Source organism: Heteronotia binoei, chromosome 2 (genome assembly GCF_032191835.1).
Source record: "Heteronotia binoei isolate CCM8104 ecotype False Entrance Well chromosome 2, APGP_CSIRO_Hbin_v1, whole genome shotgun sequence".
Classification (NCBI taxonomy): domain Eukaryota; kingdom Metazoa; phylum Chordata; class Lepidosauria; order Squamata; family Gekkonidae; genus Heteronotia; species Heteronotia binoei.
The window spans coordinates 89417509-89433832 of record NC_083224.1 but is presented as its reverse complement, the minus strand read 5'-3'; the positions used below and the strand labels follow the sequence as shown (position 1 = coordinate 89433832).

The 16324-nt window shown below is 47.7% G+C and overlaps 1 protein-coding gene across 1 annotated transcript in view; it reads right to left on the bottom strand.

Annotated features, from left to right (window-relative positions):
• The window catches only part of LOC132567325 (omega-hydroxyceramide transacylase-like), a 41193-nt gene extending 24934 nt beyond the window's left edge, over positions 1 to 16259 (bottom strand). Inside the window, exon 1 of the mRNA XM_060233007.1 lies at positions 15973 to 16259. Within this exon, the coding sequence (XP_060088990.1) occupies positions 15973 to 16174 (202 nt within the window). The 5' untranslated portion in view covers positions 16175 to 16259. The remainder of the gene's footprint in view (positions 1 to 15972) is intronic.
• Between the last annotated feature and the right edge of the window lie 65 nt (positions 16260 to 16324).

Genomic DNA, 16324 nt, shown 5'->3' with positions numbered 1-16324 from the left:
GTCCCTAAGCCTCCAACTGGACACTGAAGGGTAAAAGGAGCTCCCCCAGCCTCTCAGCACCCAGAAAAAACGGTGCTGCCAGTCCTTGGCACCATCTGAACTCAGAGAGCGCTGAGTAGTGGACCCGTGGTGTGTTCTTTCTGGGCAATGAGGGGTTGGAGGAGCTCTCCTAGCCCCTCAGCACCCAGAAAGAATGGTGCTGCCAGTCCTCGGTGCCCTCTAAACTCGGAGACCGCCAAGGAGTGGACCCATGCCATATTCTTTCTGGGCGATGAGGGGTTAGAGGAACTTCCCCAGCTCCTCAGCGCCCAGAAAGAATGGCGCTGCCAGTCCTCGGTGCCCTCCGAACTCGGAGAGTGCAGAGAAGTGGACGCATGCCATGTTCTTTCTGGGTGCTGAGGGGTCAGAGGAGCTCCCCTGGTCCCTCAGAACCCAGAAAGAATGGCGCTGCCAGTCCTCGGTGCCCTCCGAACTCGGAGAGTGCAGAGAAGTGGACGCATGCCATGTTCTTTCTGGGTGCTGAGGGGTCAGAGGAGCTCCCCTGGTCCCTCAGGACCCAGAAAGAATGGCGCTGCCAGTCCTTGGTGCCCTCCGAACTCGGAGACCACTGAGGAGTGAAAGTAGGTGCATTCTTTCTGGGCGCTGAGGGGTCAGAGGAGCTCCCCCGGCCCCTCAGCACCCAGGAACTAAGTGCCCAACATGATGCCATGCATGCTAAAACTTCCTCCAGGGGGTGGCTGGGCATGCATTGGGGTTCTGCCTTGGGCAGCAGAACCCCATGCACTGGGCTTGTCCATTCCTATACACTTGTTACCTTAAGAACACCTGCTAATTGAGAAAAAGAGTTACAGTTTAAAACAAACCTGGTTCTCCAAAGGGAAACTGTATAAGCAATAAGCTGTATAAGCAATAAGCTGTGGAGTCTTGTGAGCAAAAATGCTACTTTTATAACTCTTGGATGCAGTTCATCTGGCCCTGAGGAATTAGTTTCATTTAAAGTACTACCCCTATGCTGATCCTAGGTTGGAACTTCATACCCTCATTATATGTTCTGTTTTTGCCATGTTGAGCACTCTTTCCCTCAGAAGAGAAGACTGAGGAAAAGTAGGAATTGAGCAGTTTCACCCTCTCTTCATTACCTGCTACAATTTCACTTTCCTTCCCTCGCAATGGGCCTGCCATGTCCTTGCTCTTTTTCTTACTCTGAACATAAGAAAAGAACCCCTTTTTGTTGTTTTTAGCATCTTTGGCCAGCCTAAGCTCATACTGAGCTTTAGCTTTTCTGACTTTTTCTCTACAAGCACTGGTGATTTGTTTATATTCATCCTTGGTTATAAGGCCCTCCTTCCAATTCCTAAAGGAATCTTCTTTATTTCTCAAGTCTTTAGAGAGCTTTTTATGGAGCCAACTCGGCTTCTCTAGGCTTTTTTCATTTTTTCTTCTCATAGGAATCATCTGTGATTGCGCTTTCAATATTTCACTTTTAAGAAACTCCCAACCCTCTTAAACCCCCTTCTTCCTAAGTATTTCTGACCATGGGATTTTACCCATCATAGTTCTAAGTTTATCAAAGTTTGCTTTTCTAAAGTCCAACCTATAAGTCTAACTATGTATAGCTTTTCCCTTCCCTAAGACTGAACATTCAAAAATCACATGGTCACTACTTAGGCTTGCCAATCCCAGGTCCCGAGGGAGGGGGGTTCTATGGTTTTCCCAGGCTCCCTCCTGCCCCCAGTCAGCTGGCCGGTGGGGGGAAGCCCCTCCCCCACAGCCACCATGTGACTTTCCACCTCCGGAGGCTTCAGTCTCCGATTGGAAAGGCTTCCTCTTGGGATGGTGTGTCTGTGTTACTTTGAAGAAGTTGGCAGCAACTCATGAATAGAGATGCCAATCCCTCACTTCAGAGTCACCAGAAACGGGGGGGGGGGGGGGGATGTCTGCTGGGCACGTCATTATTCCCTATGTGGAGATCGAGTCTCATAGGGTATAATGGAGAATTGATCTGGCAGTATTGGGGGCTCTGCGGGGGGCTGTGTTTTGACGTAGAGGCACCAAATTTTCAGTACAGCATCTAGTGCCTGTCCACAAACTACCCCCCAAGTTTCAAAATGATTGGGCCAAGGGGTCCAACTCTATGAGCCCCAAAAGAAGGTGCCCCTATCTTTCATTATTTCCTATGGAAGGAAGGCATTTAAAAAGGTGTGCTGTCCCTTTAAATGTGATGGCCAGCCCCAAAGTCTCCTGGCCAGCCCCAAAGTCTCCTGGCTCCACCCCCAAAGTCCCCAGATATTTCTTGAATTGGACTTGGCAACCCTATCACTACTGCCCAGGGTGCCCACTATTTCTACTTCTTCAATCAATTCTTCCTTGTTGGTGAGAATCAAATCCAAGATAGCAGATCCCCTTGTTTCCTTCTTCACTTTCTGGAAAAGGAAGCTGTCAGCAAGACAAGTCAGGAATCTATTTGACCTTTCATTTTTAGCAGAGTTGAACTTCCAACAGATGTCCAGGTAATTGAAATCTCCCATGATCACTGTATCCCTTCTCTTGTAGAACTTTGCAATCTGTTGTAGGAGTATCTCATCCAAGTCCTCTGCCTGGTTTGGTGGTCTACAGCAGACCCCCACAATAATATCACTGTTATTTCTTACTCCTTTTATTTTTCCCTTGCTCAGATTCACATATTTCCTCACAAGTATATACCTCCTTCACATATACTGCTATGCCTCCACCCTTTCTCATTTGTCTGTCCTTTTTAAATAAGTTGTAACCCTGAATCCCTCCTGGGCTTCCACCTAAGCTGTGCAGCATAGGCAAGAATGCACACATGGAAGCCACAGTAGATGCTGCAGCCAGGGACCTGCTTGGCAGGTGACACGGCGGTGACTTGTTTCCACTGGGGAGAAAGCACCGCACAGCACCCTGCCTCTCCACTGCCTCCACCTCTGGGGCTCAGCTCCTCGACACTTTGGGAGGGGGGGCAGGGAGGAAAGAAAGGAAGCCTCTTGTCAACTCTAGATTCCAACTTGGCCATGCAAGCCCAGCTGGGGAGGGAGGAAAGGGGGATCGCAAGAACTCTGCTTCTTAACCTGCCCTGCCACTTCCCCTAAGGGTCAAGCCAGGCTGCAGACATGCGCTCTCATCTGGCCAAAGATCTGCCCCCTGGCAGCTCTGTAAGGACGCCCAGTAAGCAAGTCACTGCTGGGTGGGCAATGGGGGGAAGGTCAGGCAGGCCAGTACCCTATGTGGGGGAGCCTCCAGTCTCTGGGAACTCAGCAGGGACATCAGTTCAAACTTTGTGAGGCTTTTCACTCCAGCTGCACCTTTCAGCCATCTGCAAGTTGTCACTGCCTGAACCCTTCAGCAGATAGCAAAAGATGCTCGGAAAGCGTTGGTGCCACCAGGCTGTTGTGGAGCTTGGTGCCAGAATTTGGTTCCTGCTGGGGCAGAGTGGGCTTTCCCCAAAGGCCCAGCCGTGCATGAAAGTCAGTTCCAGAGGCTTTTGCTTGTTGCCCCTTGATGCATTTGAGCAGGCAGCAGCACCTGGCTCAGTAAACCACTCTGGTTTGGAAACAGAGGGACAGAGCAGGGGACTGAGGTGTATGTCAAGTGCCCTCCAGTCGCAGCTGACTTATAGCATTCCCAGCAAGGGGCTTTCAAGCCAGAGAAGAAGCAGAGGCGGTTGGCCTTCGCTTTCCTCTGCAAAATCTTCCTGGTCTCCCTTCCATGTACTTACTGACCCTGCTTAGCTTCTCAGACTTCATCAGAGTTGGCTATACCAAACTGCCTTCCTTTCCAGGGGACTGATGGGAGGCAATGAGATATCACCTACTCTTGGCTACTTCTCTGATAGTAAATGACCCCCCTCCCCCGAAAGCACACTACTTCCTTATGTATGTCTAGTTACTTTGGACTCTCATTAGTGCTTTCTCTCTGCAAAGGCATCCTTGCTTCAGGGCTGAAATGGGACCTGGCAATGTATTAATTAATTCATATGGCATTGTGTGTAGAACATCCAGGAAATCCGAAGACTGTCTGGCAACCGCAAGTTCTAGCTCTTGACATTATATCTGTGGTGAGCAAGACTTGTTTTAGGGGCCGAGACCCAGATAGTGATGGGGATCTCCAAAGCCATTAATTGTATCTAGCCCCCCCCCCCCCCGCACTTTCCAACCCTCTGCTTGGGCTGTCTTATCTGGCTGTCCCTGGACGCCACTTGGGATTCCTCCAATGCACTTGCCAGGGTCAGCCTGTTAAGGCAGAGGAAATAGGGTCTCATTTTGTTATAGAATAGCTGGATGTACATAACAGGGAAGGTAGCTAAAAACTGCAAGGTCAATAGTTCAGGCACAAAAAGCATTGCTTAGCTGTAAAAGGGTATGGGTGAAACTTAGTCTAGGCTGATGTGGAGAAATGAAAGCTAACTGGAGAAACGAAACTTAAATTTGGTCCTACAAGCATCACACGTATCTTAAGGAAATGGGGAGGGGGGAAACACAGGGTGTGCTCGTGATAGATTGAACAGGATAGGGCAGTGAGATTGTGAGGCTGCTGGCTACTTGGTCAGCAGAGCCAACCTAGGCATGTCAGAAGAGGCTTAAATTGAGCTGTGCTGCGATACAGACTTTAGAGATTTGGGTGGGTTTACTTGCCCTGATCTCTCCATGATTTGCAAACCATGAAATAAACGCTTGCTTCTTTGACCCACTTGTCCAGAATTCCTTTCTTCTCAATAGATTGGCCTTCTGGCCGTAACAGATTCGGCGGCAGCGGTGGGATACAACGACTCCAGAGTGAGGGTCACGGCATCGACGGACGTCTTAGTCCTAGGCCCAGCACTCCTTCTTGGGATTGAGAGAACAGTCGTTCTCTCAGTGTCGTTTTGACGCCTCATGGAGCCAAACCATTCCAGTGGGTCAGAGAACCAGGCACATGAGGGATGACATACTTGACGGAAAGAGACTGTCGTCCCCGGTGAGTATTATTGGCCAAGTTGGACAATGGGAAATAAGACGTCTAAAGGGTTCAGGGTCTGGGGGACACCACGTTAGAAAGACCTAAGGACAATAAAGGTGGGAATGGGAAAGGGACAACGGTTGAGTTCCCTTGGGATTCTCCACTCAGGCAGTTGTGCCAAGAGTGGGAAAAATTCAAGGATTATGGAGTTTCTAAAGATATGGTAGTTAATAAATGTTTAAATGAGTGGCCCCTCATTAGGGATTTGCCATGGGGCCACACTTGGCCTAAATATGGCATGAAGGATAGGGGAATAATAAGAGGCATGGAACAGTATTGGCTCCGCTTGGAGCCGAGACGTGAAGTTCCAGATAATCTCCACTGTGTAGATGTGTGGTTGGCTTTCACATCACAAAAGGTCGTGATGGCTGTGGGGAGGAAGGGAGAGATAGGGCCTGAAAAAGAAAAAGAGGAAGAGGAGAAAAAAATGGGACTCCTTGGATCACCCCCCACCATTGGAGGGGGATGACCAACCTCTTCCTGAGGGAGAACGGGGTCAACACCCCACCCTGCATGAAGAAAGAGGGCGGATTAATCACAGGGAGTTAAGGGACATCATTCAAAGAAACCAAGTGTGGGGGGACAAAAATAAGGAGGAGAGAAAAAAAGGCCAAGTTGGTGAAACAGAGTCAAAAGTGGAGCAAAGGAAATTGCTGGATGAGAAGGCAAGAGGCAGTAGCGAAGAAGAAGAGACTAGTGAAGGGGCGACAGGGGGAAGAATTGCTCCCCTCCGACAGGTCCCAATGGGGAATGGTGTAGGATTTGTGGACGTCCCACTGACCTCCACAGAACTACACACCATGAAAACTCAATTGCCCCCCTTGTACAAAAATCCTAAAGTATTCAGGGACAAACTAGATGGCTTCTTGGGCCCGTCAGTTTATACACCCAGTGAGCTGATGCATATTTGTAAACAACTGGTGAGAACTGAGGAGACTCGCCAGGCTCTCCGTACTGCTCGAGCCGAATGGCTCAAGAAAGGAAATGACAGGCAGGAGGTGGAGTCCCTGGCAGTACTCCCTGAAGAGAATCCAGAAAATCTGGATTTCCAAACCCCGGCAGGTCCAACCTTTTGTGTTACTTATCGAGGTCTGTTATTGGGGGGCATTGTAAAAATGATTCCTAAGGTATTTAACCTTCAAAAGGCCTTTGGACACCCACAGAAGAAGGAGGAAAGTCCATTGGAGTATTTAACGCGATTAAGGGAGGGGATGTCTGCTTTCACTGGAATTGATCTGGAATCGGGGGAAGGAGAAGCGGTTCTTAAGTTACAGTTTGTTTCGAGTAGTAGTGAGGACATTAGAAAGAAACTTCAGAAGTTGGATGGGCTTATGGAAAAATCCTTACAGGATTTAGTAGGTGAAGCTCAGAAGGTAGTAGCCAGAAGGGACAAGGTAGAGGAAAAGAAAAAGGTTAAGTTGATGGTTCAGACGGTGAAGAAGGTACATAAGGAAATTTTAGGAGGAGAAAGGTGGAAAGAAGTATTTGGGTATACTCCACCCCCGGGACGACGGCCCCGTTACGAGGTGTGGTACGGAGCCCCGGAAAGGGGGGTGGGACAGAGAAGAGAGGGCTTTCGGGCACCCCTCCGCAGGGACATGTGTAAGTTTTGCAAAATGAGGGGGCACTGGGGCCGTGAATGTCCCAACAGACAGCCAGAGAATGCAGAATTATACCGTGTGGCCGCCATGTATGACGAAGAGGATGAGGACTAGGGGGGTTGGGGCTTTCTGCATTTTGGCCCCACTTCTGCAGAGCCCATGATAACCTTAAAAGTGGGGCAAAAAGGAAAAGAGGTAATCTTTTTAGTTGATTCAGGAGCCACGAGGTCTTCATTGGCATGGCTCCTACCAGGGGTTCAGATTTTGACCTGCAAAGCTTCTATTATAGGGGTAGAAGGCAACCAGAGGATGGCCCCTCTTTGTACACCAGTCCTGGTGAGGGAGAGGGAGGCGTTGTACGAAAATACTTGCAGTCTCTTTCTTTGCTTTTGTCTCATTGCCGGAAAAGAGGTATATTACACCTCACTCCGCCACTAGAGGTCGATGTGCACCACTTCATACCAGGCGATTAGGTCTATGTCAAATGCTGGGACTCACAACTAGGGATGTGCAAAAAAAAAATTCGGCATTACACGGATTCGGAAGTATACGGGGGAGAAAAATTCAGAATCCCCATATACTGCTGAATACCGCATTCGGAATAGCCTCATATACGGTAGATGTGCGGCTATTTCCGAATATACGGCCCTATTATACCCTATGGGCCATTGAAATCAATGGAAATAGGTATATTTGAAGCCGCCTGGAGGAGAGGGGGTTTGAGGGAGAGCCCCCAAATTTGCAGGGGACCTGCAGGGGACTCTCCCCTCCAACCCCCCCAAGTCCCAAAAAGATTGGGCCAGGGGATCCCATTCCAGGGGCACCCAAAGAGGGTGCCCCTATTCCATCATTATACCCTATGGGCCATTAACATCAATTGCAACATAGGGCATAATTAGAGGCTACTGGGGGGCAGGGGGTTTGAGGCAGACCTGGCTGCAGCAAACCCAGATGCCAGCTCTCCAGCCCTGCCCCAAACAACACGGGGAGAGCTGGCCAACCACAACAAGCCTGCTGGTTCTGGGTCTCTCACCCAGGTGCCAGTTTCCCTGCCACAGAACACACAATCTACAGATGCCAGCTCTCCACCCTGCCCCAAACAACACGGGGAGAGCTGGCCAACCACAACAAGCCTGCTGGTTCTGGGTCTCTCACCCAGGTGCCAGCTTCCCTGCCACAGAACACACAATCTACTCTACAAAAACAAGAAAGTGACCCAGCCCACACAGCCCACACACACCCTCGCCAACCCCCACACCAACCAGAGGTAATTTAAAAAAACCAAAACAAAACCAGCAGAATCACAAAAAGCCAAGTGTTAAAAAAGTGGCCTTTTCACCAACAAAAAAGCTCAGGCCAAATAAGTCAACAACACCCCCACCCCCAAACCAGGAAAAGGGACAACAGGAAAAAAGGCCAAGCAACTCAAGTGTTTAAAAAGTAGCCTTTCACCAATAAGAAAACTCAGGCCAAATCAGTCAACAACAACACCCCCACCCCTAAAACCAGAACCAGGAAAAGGGGGACAAAAGTGGCCTTTTAAACAATGAAAATAAGGCCAAACAGCAACCCCCCCAATAACCTGAAGATAAAAGTAACAGCAGCAGCACAACACAGCAGCAACAAATCAAACACTGAATACTTTTAAAACAGTAAAAAAAACCCCTCAACTTTTAACAATACAGGAACTTTGCCAACCCCCCCGCCCAAAAAAACCCCCTTCACCCTAACCCCAAGAAATCCAAGCCACCCAAATCAGGAGAAGTAAAAGGACACTGCACTTTTAAAAGTCCTCTCACTAAATTAAGATATGGGCAAATTAGCAACCACCCCCACCCCCAGCAGAACCTAACCCCAACCCCAAATAGGCTACCCACCCAGTACTCACCCACCCAAATCTGGGCAAGTAAAGGGACTCTAGTCCTTTTACCAACAAAAACTAAAACAAGAACCCCAAAACTGTCTTACCTTGTCTTCTCTACTCCAGGGAAGTCTGGTAAGGCTGAGTGAGAGAGCAGCAGGCAGCAGCTGAAGCCAAGGGCCAGCCAGCAGCAGCACAATCTCTCACACCAACCCACATACACCAACACAGCAATGGAGGAGTCCAGCCAGGAAGACTCCTTAAAAAGGTTCTCTGGCCCTACAGAGAGCAATTTCAAAAAATAGCACTGCTCTCTGATTGGCCAGACAACAATGCTTACTTGGATACCCAAGTAAGCAAAAGATCAAAATAACAACAATGTAGCTGATGGCTGGGCCATCACCTACACAACAGCCCTGCAAAGCATGCATTTTGCAAATGCATGCTTTGGATTGGCTGCTGGGGCTTCTCTTCCCCCTCTCCCCCCTCCTTGATCCCAGGGAGGCTATGGGAGAGGCGGGAAGAGGCCACTAAAGGCGGGAAAGTAGGCAAGCAGCTCCACTGAGGCTGCAGAAGCTACTTTCCCGCCTTTTCCATTGACAGCCGTATACTTCCGAATAGTTATTCGGCAGTATACGGCGAGCCGTATTCAGCTGCCGCATAATAGGCGGCAATGGGAATTGGCTACGGCCAATTCCGTATACAGCCGAATCAGTGTTGATCAGGCTGTATATACGGTTCGGCCGAACCGAATGCACACCCCTACTCACAACCACTGGGACCGTCCTGGGATGGTCCATTCCAGGTCTTGCTAACTACTGAGAGCTCTGTCCACACTGCTGAGCGAAGGTGGAGTCATCACACAAGGGTTAAGGCAGGCATCGCACCAAAGAACTAGCGAGCTGAGCTATACCATGACGAGCCTCTGAAGCTAACCTTGAGGGCTGATGGACCAGTAGTGGGAAATAGCGACGTCTGAAGACAACCCGGCCTGGACGCCTGACCAGAGACTTGAAGAAATCATAGGCGACTTTCACATTTTTGGATCTTTACCGTCTCAATATACTTTGTTGGAGGGAGATTTTTGTCAGTTTTATAAAGGCAATCTAACGGGCGAGTACGTGGCCGGTCGGCTTTGGTGGGTGGTGGTTAGGTTCCAACACTAGGATCCAGAAAAACACCAGAAGAAAAAGGTGAGGTTTATTTGTCATACTTACTTTGCTAACTGGAGAATCTGGGAGTGTTCAGGGGAAGGGGCGGAGGAGCCAGAAATCTATTCACGCAACCAGCAAAACTTGGTGGACCCTAATTTTTGGCATCAAAAATATTGTGTACAATGTGCCAATCCTATAAACCCCCTTCACGGGAACACAGACGATTCCACCAATACAGAGAATGAGATAGAGGAAAACTGGGAGGGAATGTTGGAGCACGGGTTACACCCTTGGGACACAGAGGATTGCATAACCTGGCAGGAAATGTGCTCTGGATATTTTTAATATGCCTTGTTGCCACTGCCAGATCTACCTCATGCCCATGTATCACTACCACCAAGCAAGGAAGACAAAGTATGCAGACCCTTATGTATCACACTCATTATAAATGTGAAGGGAAGGTTTCCCAGTGTACCTATAACCAAACTCAATATTAACTGTTGTCTGGAGATTGGTGACACTCAGGAAGTAATGGCTGAAATAACTAATAGAACGAAAGGTTTGGCCCATGTGCCAGTGCAAAAATGGTAAGGGATTTTAGACACGGAGGGATGGCTGGGAGGATTGTTTAGTAGTTGGAAACAGGCCTTAATGATGGGACTTCTAATAATAGGAGGTTTGATGATTGTCCCTTGTCTCATACCTCTGATTAGACACCTGGTGCAGGGAAAGGTGGAAGGTATGATAGGGAAAGAACCCCAGGTCAAACAAATGCTATTAGTAGACAAGGAGGAGATGACCCCAATGCTACAAATGACATTAAGTCCTCCTCAAGTAACAAAATGAGAAGCACATAATCAAAAGAAGTATGGGATTGTTAAGGCAGAGGAAATAGGGTCTCATTTTGTTATAGAATAGCTGGATGTACATAACAGGGAAGGTAGCTAAAAACTGCAAGGTCAATAGTTCAGGCACAAAAAGCATTGCTTAGCTGTAAAAGGGTATGGGTGAAACTTAGTCTAGGCTGAAGTGGAGAAATGAAAGCTAACTGGAGAAACAAAACTTAAGTTTGGTCCTACAAGCATCACACGTATCTTAAGGAAATTGGGAGGGGGGAAACACAGGGTGTGCTCGTGATAGATTGAACGGGATAGGGCAGTGAGATTGTGAGGCTGCTGGCTAATTGGTCAGCAGAGCCAGCCTAGGCATGTCAGGAGAGGCTTAAATTGAGCTGTGCTGCGATACAGACTTTAGAGATTTGGGTGGGTTTACTTGCCCTGATCGCTGCATGATTTGCAAACCATGAAATAAACGCTTGCTTCTTTGACCCACTTGTCCAGAATTCCTTTCTTCTCAATAGATTGGCCTTCTGGCCATAACAAGCCAGTGGGGTCCCACCTCACAATACAAAGGAGCAGGGGGTTAGCCAGCATATAAAGCCTAGGCTGTGTGGACAGCAGCAGAAAGGAATCCTAACAAGAACAGCCAAAGTGTTCAAAGTGCTTCATGCAGGGGTTGTTTTGTAGAAAAATAGGTGGTGGAGCTCATCAGGACTGGATTAACAAGTAGGAACTGGCCTATGGGCCCCCACACCTTTAGGGGCCCCGGGACAGCTTCCCCCTCCCCCATTTTCCCCTTGCTTGCAGCCCTCCCAGCCTGCCTGCACTGCCAGCAACTGAGCCACTCATTGGCGAGCTTGCCTGGTGCAACTGCTGCTGGCATTGTCACCAAGTTTGCCTCTCTCTGCCTCTCCCCCACAGCTTTATCAACAGGGCTTTTGAGAAGGGGCCTGCAGGCTGCAGTGGGGGCTATGGGTGGTGGGGAAGGGGCTCCGACTGAGATCATTTGCAAGCTCCCCACCCCCCAAGATGCCTAGGGCCATCTACAGCAGGGTTTTCCAAACTTTCACCCCCACCCCGTGGCCCGGTTATTTTTTCACTTCTCCTTCGTAGCCCACTAAAATTGGGGGGTGGAGCCAGGAGACTTTGGGGATGGAGCCGGGAGACAGGAATTATGTCATTTCCTGTGGTGCCACTTCCAGGTCAAGGCCCAAGTGATGTCATTTCCAGGGCACACTGAACCAAAACTCCACCTCTTCCTGTGATGTCACTTCCAGGGCACTCCCCCAAACCTGCATCTTCTGAAGTAACTTAGCTTTCAGAAAAATCTCTCTGAAATTCATGCTGAGCCAAAATGGAGATGGAAGATGGGTGGTCTGCAACTTTTTCATACATTCCCAGGGCCCTCTCTTTCCACTTCCACACCTGCATGCACCTATCTGTTTGTTCTCCAGCTTGCAAGCACTCTTAATGCCCATGTTCAATTGCCTGCAACACCTACACATCCCTTCCTCAACAGAACTGGCCAGTGTATGCAGTTGGAAGTGCTGTTGCCATCACCATCAGCAATGCCAGCACTGTGTACCACCCACACTGGGCCCTGGCAGCTACTCTACCTCAAAATATGCTGACACATTTAGTAGGCCCTTCCTTCAGCTGCTACTACCCCTGCCTCAAGCTAAAACCAAGCTTGCTTGGTTTCAAGAAAATCTCCCAAAAAGGATATTTATGAGGGGCTTGCAGATTTTTATTGGCTGTTTCTCATGCCTTTAAAAGCAACCTGTTGTGCAGATATTTAGCCAGTGAACTTCTTTTCATCCTTTTTAATATCTACAGGAGGAGTTTAATTTTGGTGTCAGACAGGTGTTAAAAGCAGGACCAGTAAAATGGTGCCAAGTTCATAGTACCATCACTTCCAGTGCTGTTGAGATATACAGCAGTTATCTCCAATAATCTCTTTCTGCCCCACGCCTCTCACTCACTCACATTGAAATCTCATAGGAAGGCCAGCTGGTTACAACAGGGGGTGCCAACTTTTCATTGGCAGAGCTGCTATGTCTGCAACAACAGTATAAGGAACAGAAAAGTTTCATCCAGTAAAAATGGAAGGAAAGAAAGAAAACGAAAGAATGAAATGGAAGGAAAGGAAAGGAAAGGAAAGGAAAGGAAAGGAAAGGAAAGGAAAGGAAAGGAAAAGAAATACATGGAAAGGAAGAACATAAGAATATAAGAGAAGCCATGCTGGATGAGGCCAGTGGACCATCCAGTCCAAAATTCTCTCACACAAGCTCTCCCACTGTGGCTTCCCTCCCCCAGCACCAAGAATACAGACAGAGCATCACTTGCAGGGAAAGGAAGGAAGGAAGGAAGGAAGGAAGGAAGGAAGGAAGGAAGGAAGGAAGGAAGGAAGGAAGGAAGGAAGGAAGGAAGGAAGGAAGGAAGGGGAAAAAGGCCTTACTGACCATCAGATGACTTCAGCCAGCAACAGTTCTGTCCAGGGGTCATTTGGTAAGGGAAAAAAAAGCTCCTGGAATGCCCACTCCCTGCCCATCCTGGCTGAAAAAAAAAATCTCCCCCTTCTTTGCTGCTCAGGCCTCCTGAGAAAATCTCCCCAAAAGAACATACTGCAAGGCACATGAAAGCTCATACCTTGAAGAACACTTCATGGATCTAAAGTGCCAGTGGACTCTGGCTTTTCTCTTAAGCACTGAGAGGTGGAGAGAAGGAAGGAGAGGCAGCCCAGCTCCTCTCTGCACAACAAAGAGAAGATGGGGGATGGAAGGAAGCAAAATGAGGCTCAGGCTTTGCAGCCTGTGTCAGTCTTCAAGCCTAGCTTTTCTCTGTACAACACAGAGACATTGGGGGATGGAAGGAAAGAAAACAGAGCTCAGGCTTTGCAGCCTGTTTCAGTCTTCAAGTCTAGCTTTTCTCTGCACAACAGAAAGATGGGAAAGGAAGGAAGCAGAGCTCATGCTTTGCTGGGGGCAGGGCTAGTTTTGGCTATTCTTGTGACCCGGTATTGAGGCTTCTGTGGCCCGGTACCAGGTCATGACCCTGCAAATGCTTCTCTACAGGGTTTAATCCGGCACTGGAGCTCATCCAAGGATTGTTATGCAGCTGCACCTACTATTCAATAGACAAGGTGGGGAGGAGGAGGGGGAACCATCAACAAGGTTCAGGAGCTGCTCTCCTGTGACCTCCTGCTGAATTCAAGGCCTGGCTTCATGTATAAATGATCTATCAGCAATTCTCACAGCAGCCTTTTGATGGGGGTCAGCATTATTTACTCCCATTTTGCAGACAAGTAACTGAGGCAGAGAGAATGGGAGCTTGCTGGATCTCTCTCTGTTGCCACGTGTTCCCTTAGGCTTCTCTCCTGCTTCAAGAGTGCCAAAGTACTGGTGCCAGTGGCCTTGGTCTCAATGCCCCCCCCCCACTATACCTCTAGGGCTCCCAGAGCAACTGTTGTTCATGGAAGGGCAAGGATTGAAGCCCCACTTGCTGCTCTGGCAGGGAGAGGGAGGATGGTTACCTCCCTCCTGCTTTGGTCCACATGAGGCTATGGAGTGGAAATGGCTGGGCTGATTTGATGCACCCACAATTCACCTTTTTTTGAAACTGGTTATCAGTGTGTGTGGGGGGAGGGGTTTGCCAGAAATTAGCCTTGCCTAGGGTGCCGGATAGTCTATGGCCGACCCTGTGCATTTCCATGGGGTTGGGGGGGGGAGTGGAATCTACTTGTTGAGTATCTGCCTGTTCTGTTACAGGCACAGAGTCTATGCTCTGGGGAAGGGAGATATCACTCCTATCCTGTACTTTACACATGTGATTAATATTATTGCTATTAATGTATGAAGTTCCAAGTCCTGTGCATTTACTTTGCTGGAATGGGGTCTGGTGTAACAAAACAAGCTCAGCTCACTTATCACAGCTCTAGAGAGATGAACAGGCACGTAGGTAGGCAGACAGATTAGAGGGATCAAAATACCTTTGTGTCCCGAAGATACTGGATTCTTGGGAATTAGAGCAGATGTCAAAGGCAAATGGTTTACAATGCAATCCCAAGCAGAGCTATACCATTTCAAACCCATTGAAGCCAATGGAATTAGAAGGATGTAATTCTGTTTAGCATTGCTCTGTTAATTTTCTAATATATCACAAGTTCAAGCAAGGTTATAATTTGGCTAAACCAGAAGTATTGAAATATGGCTCAAAATGTGAATTTGGATTCCTTACTCTTTACCATCATAAGGGGACACTGAATTTCTCTTGATTCAGAGTCCACACTAACAAAAGTTCCCTGAATGCTGAATCAAAGCTGAAGAAACGTGACTGGAGACAGGGACTTAGTGCAGAACAATTTTAATTCCAGTTATAAATCCACAGAGACTGAAAAGAAGAGCATAGTTTCTAAGTTAAGTCCAATGATTTCAGTGGGATTTATTTCCTACTAAGGACATTTAGGATCCCAGCCAAAGAAAACCTGAACTAAAACTGCTAATTCAGAAGGATTTATCTTTCTGGCTGTGGGTCCTCTTTTAAATGCCACATTTTCTTATGACAACAAAATAGCATCTAGCTCAAGAAAGAGATGTGGTTTGGGGTCCAGCAGTGGAAGAGAGAATTCTGAAGCAGTTAGAAGATAGTTAAATAATCCTAACTCCTGATGAAATTTCATATACAGTTACCTATCTTGCTTGCCCTCTAAACAAGCTGTGATGTGACACAGTTTGGCTTCTGTTGAGATTTTATGTACATTATCACCTAAAATTAATCACTTGCTTTGTTAATACAAAGGTGTAGCTAATACAGAGGTATAGCTGAGGGAGGGGGGGTGAGACCAAGCCCACTGGCATAGGTGCTCTGGCACTCTTGAAGCAGGAGAGAAGCCTAAGGGAACAGGTGACAACAGAGGGGGATCCAGCAAGCTCCCATTCTCTCTGCCTCAGTTACTTGTCTGCAAAATGGGAGTAAATAATGCTGACACTCCCCCCCCCCCATCAAAATGCTGCTGTGAGCATTGCTGATAAATCATTATTTTGCTCTCTGACTGGGGAGACATCTGACTAACTGGTTAGTATTTATATTCTCAAAGAGAGAGAAGCTGGGGGGAGAGGCTTCTCAGTGCCAGCTCCCTTGGTGCATTTTGAAACCTATTTTATACCCAACCCCTACCTAATCAAATTAAGATTCTAATACATCATGTAGTTCATTTTAGGACAATAAACTACTGACTGCATTACCATGTCTCGAAACACTTTTTCTATCCCACAACATTTTATTCATCTTTTTTTGTACAAATCATACAGCCTCCTGAAGAATTTTGAGAAGAAAAACTGTTTTGTGATATTTCAGCTGGTCTTAATGAAAGAAGTATTACACAATTGTTGTTTTTCAATTGTTTCATATAGCCCAATATGGCTACCAATAACATTTGCATATCATTCCATAGCTGATACGTACAAGTACATTTAGAATAATCCAACCTATAGTTTGCTTACCAAGGCAACATCCACACACCACAGATGCTGCAATGAGTGATCCTGCTGATGCTCCATAGACTTTTGATGCAGATCTCACGAATTCAGGTGCTCGTTTCAACAGGCTCTGGACTACACCAATCTCATAAACTACTAGATAACCACCACCTGCAAAAGAAAGAGAAAATGGGCTACCAGGCATCCTTAAATCCACTTCAGTCATCCTCAGGGAACAAATGGAGAGTTCTGGATCTCTTCTGCAGTTAGAAGGGAATAACCCACAAGTCACACTAGCTTCTGCTTATGGTTTTCAGAATCGCTTATCAAACATGATTACAAAAATTCCTTTTTTAATCCTTTTATTGGAGATCCA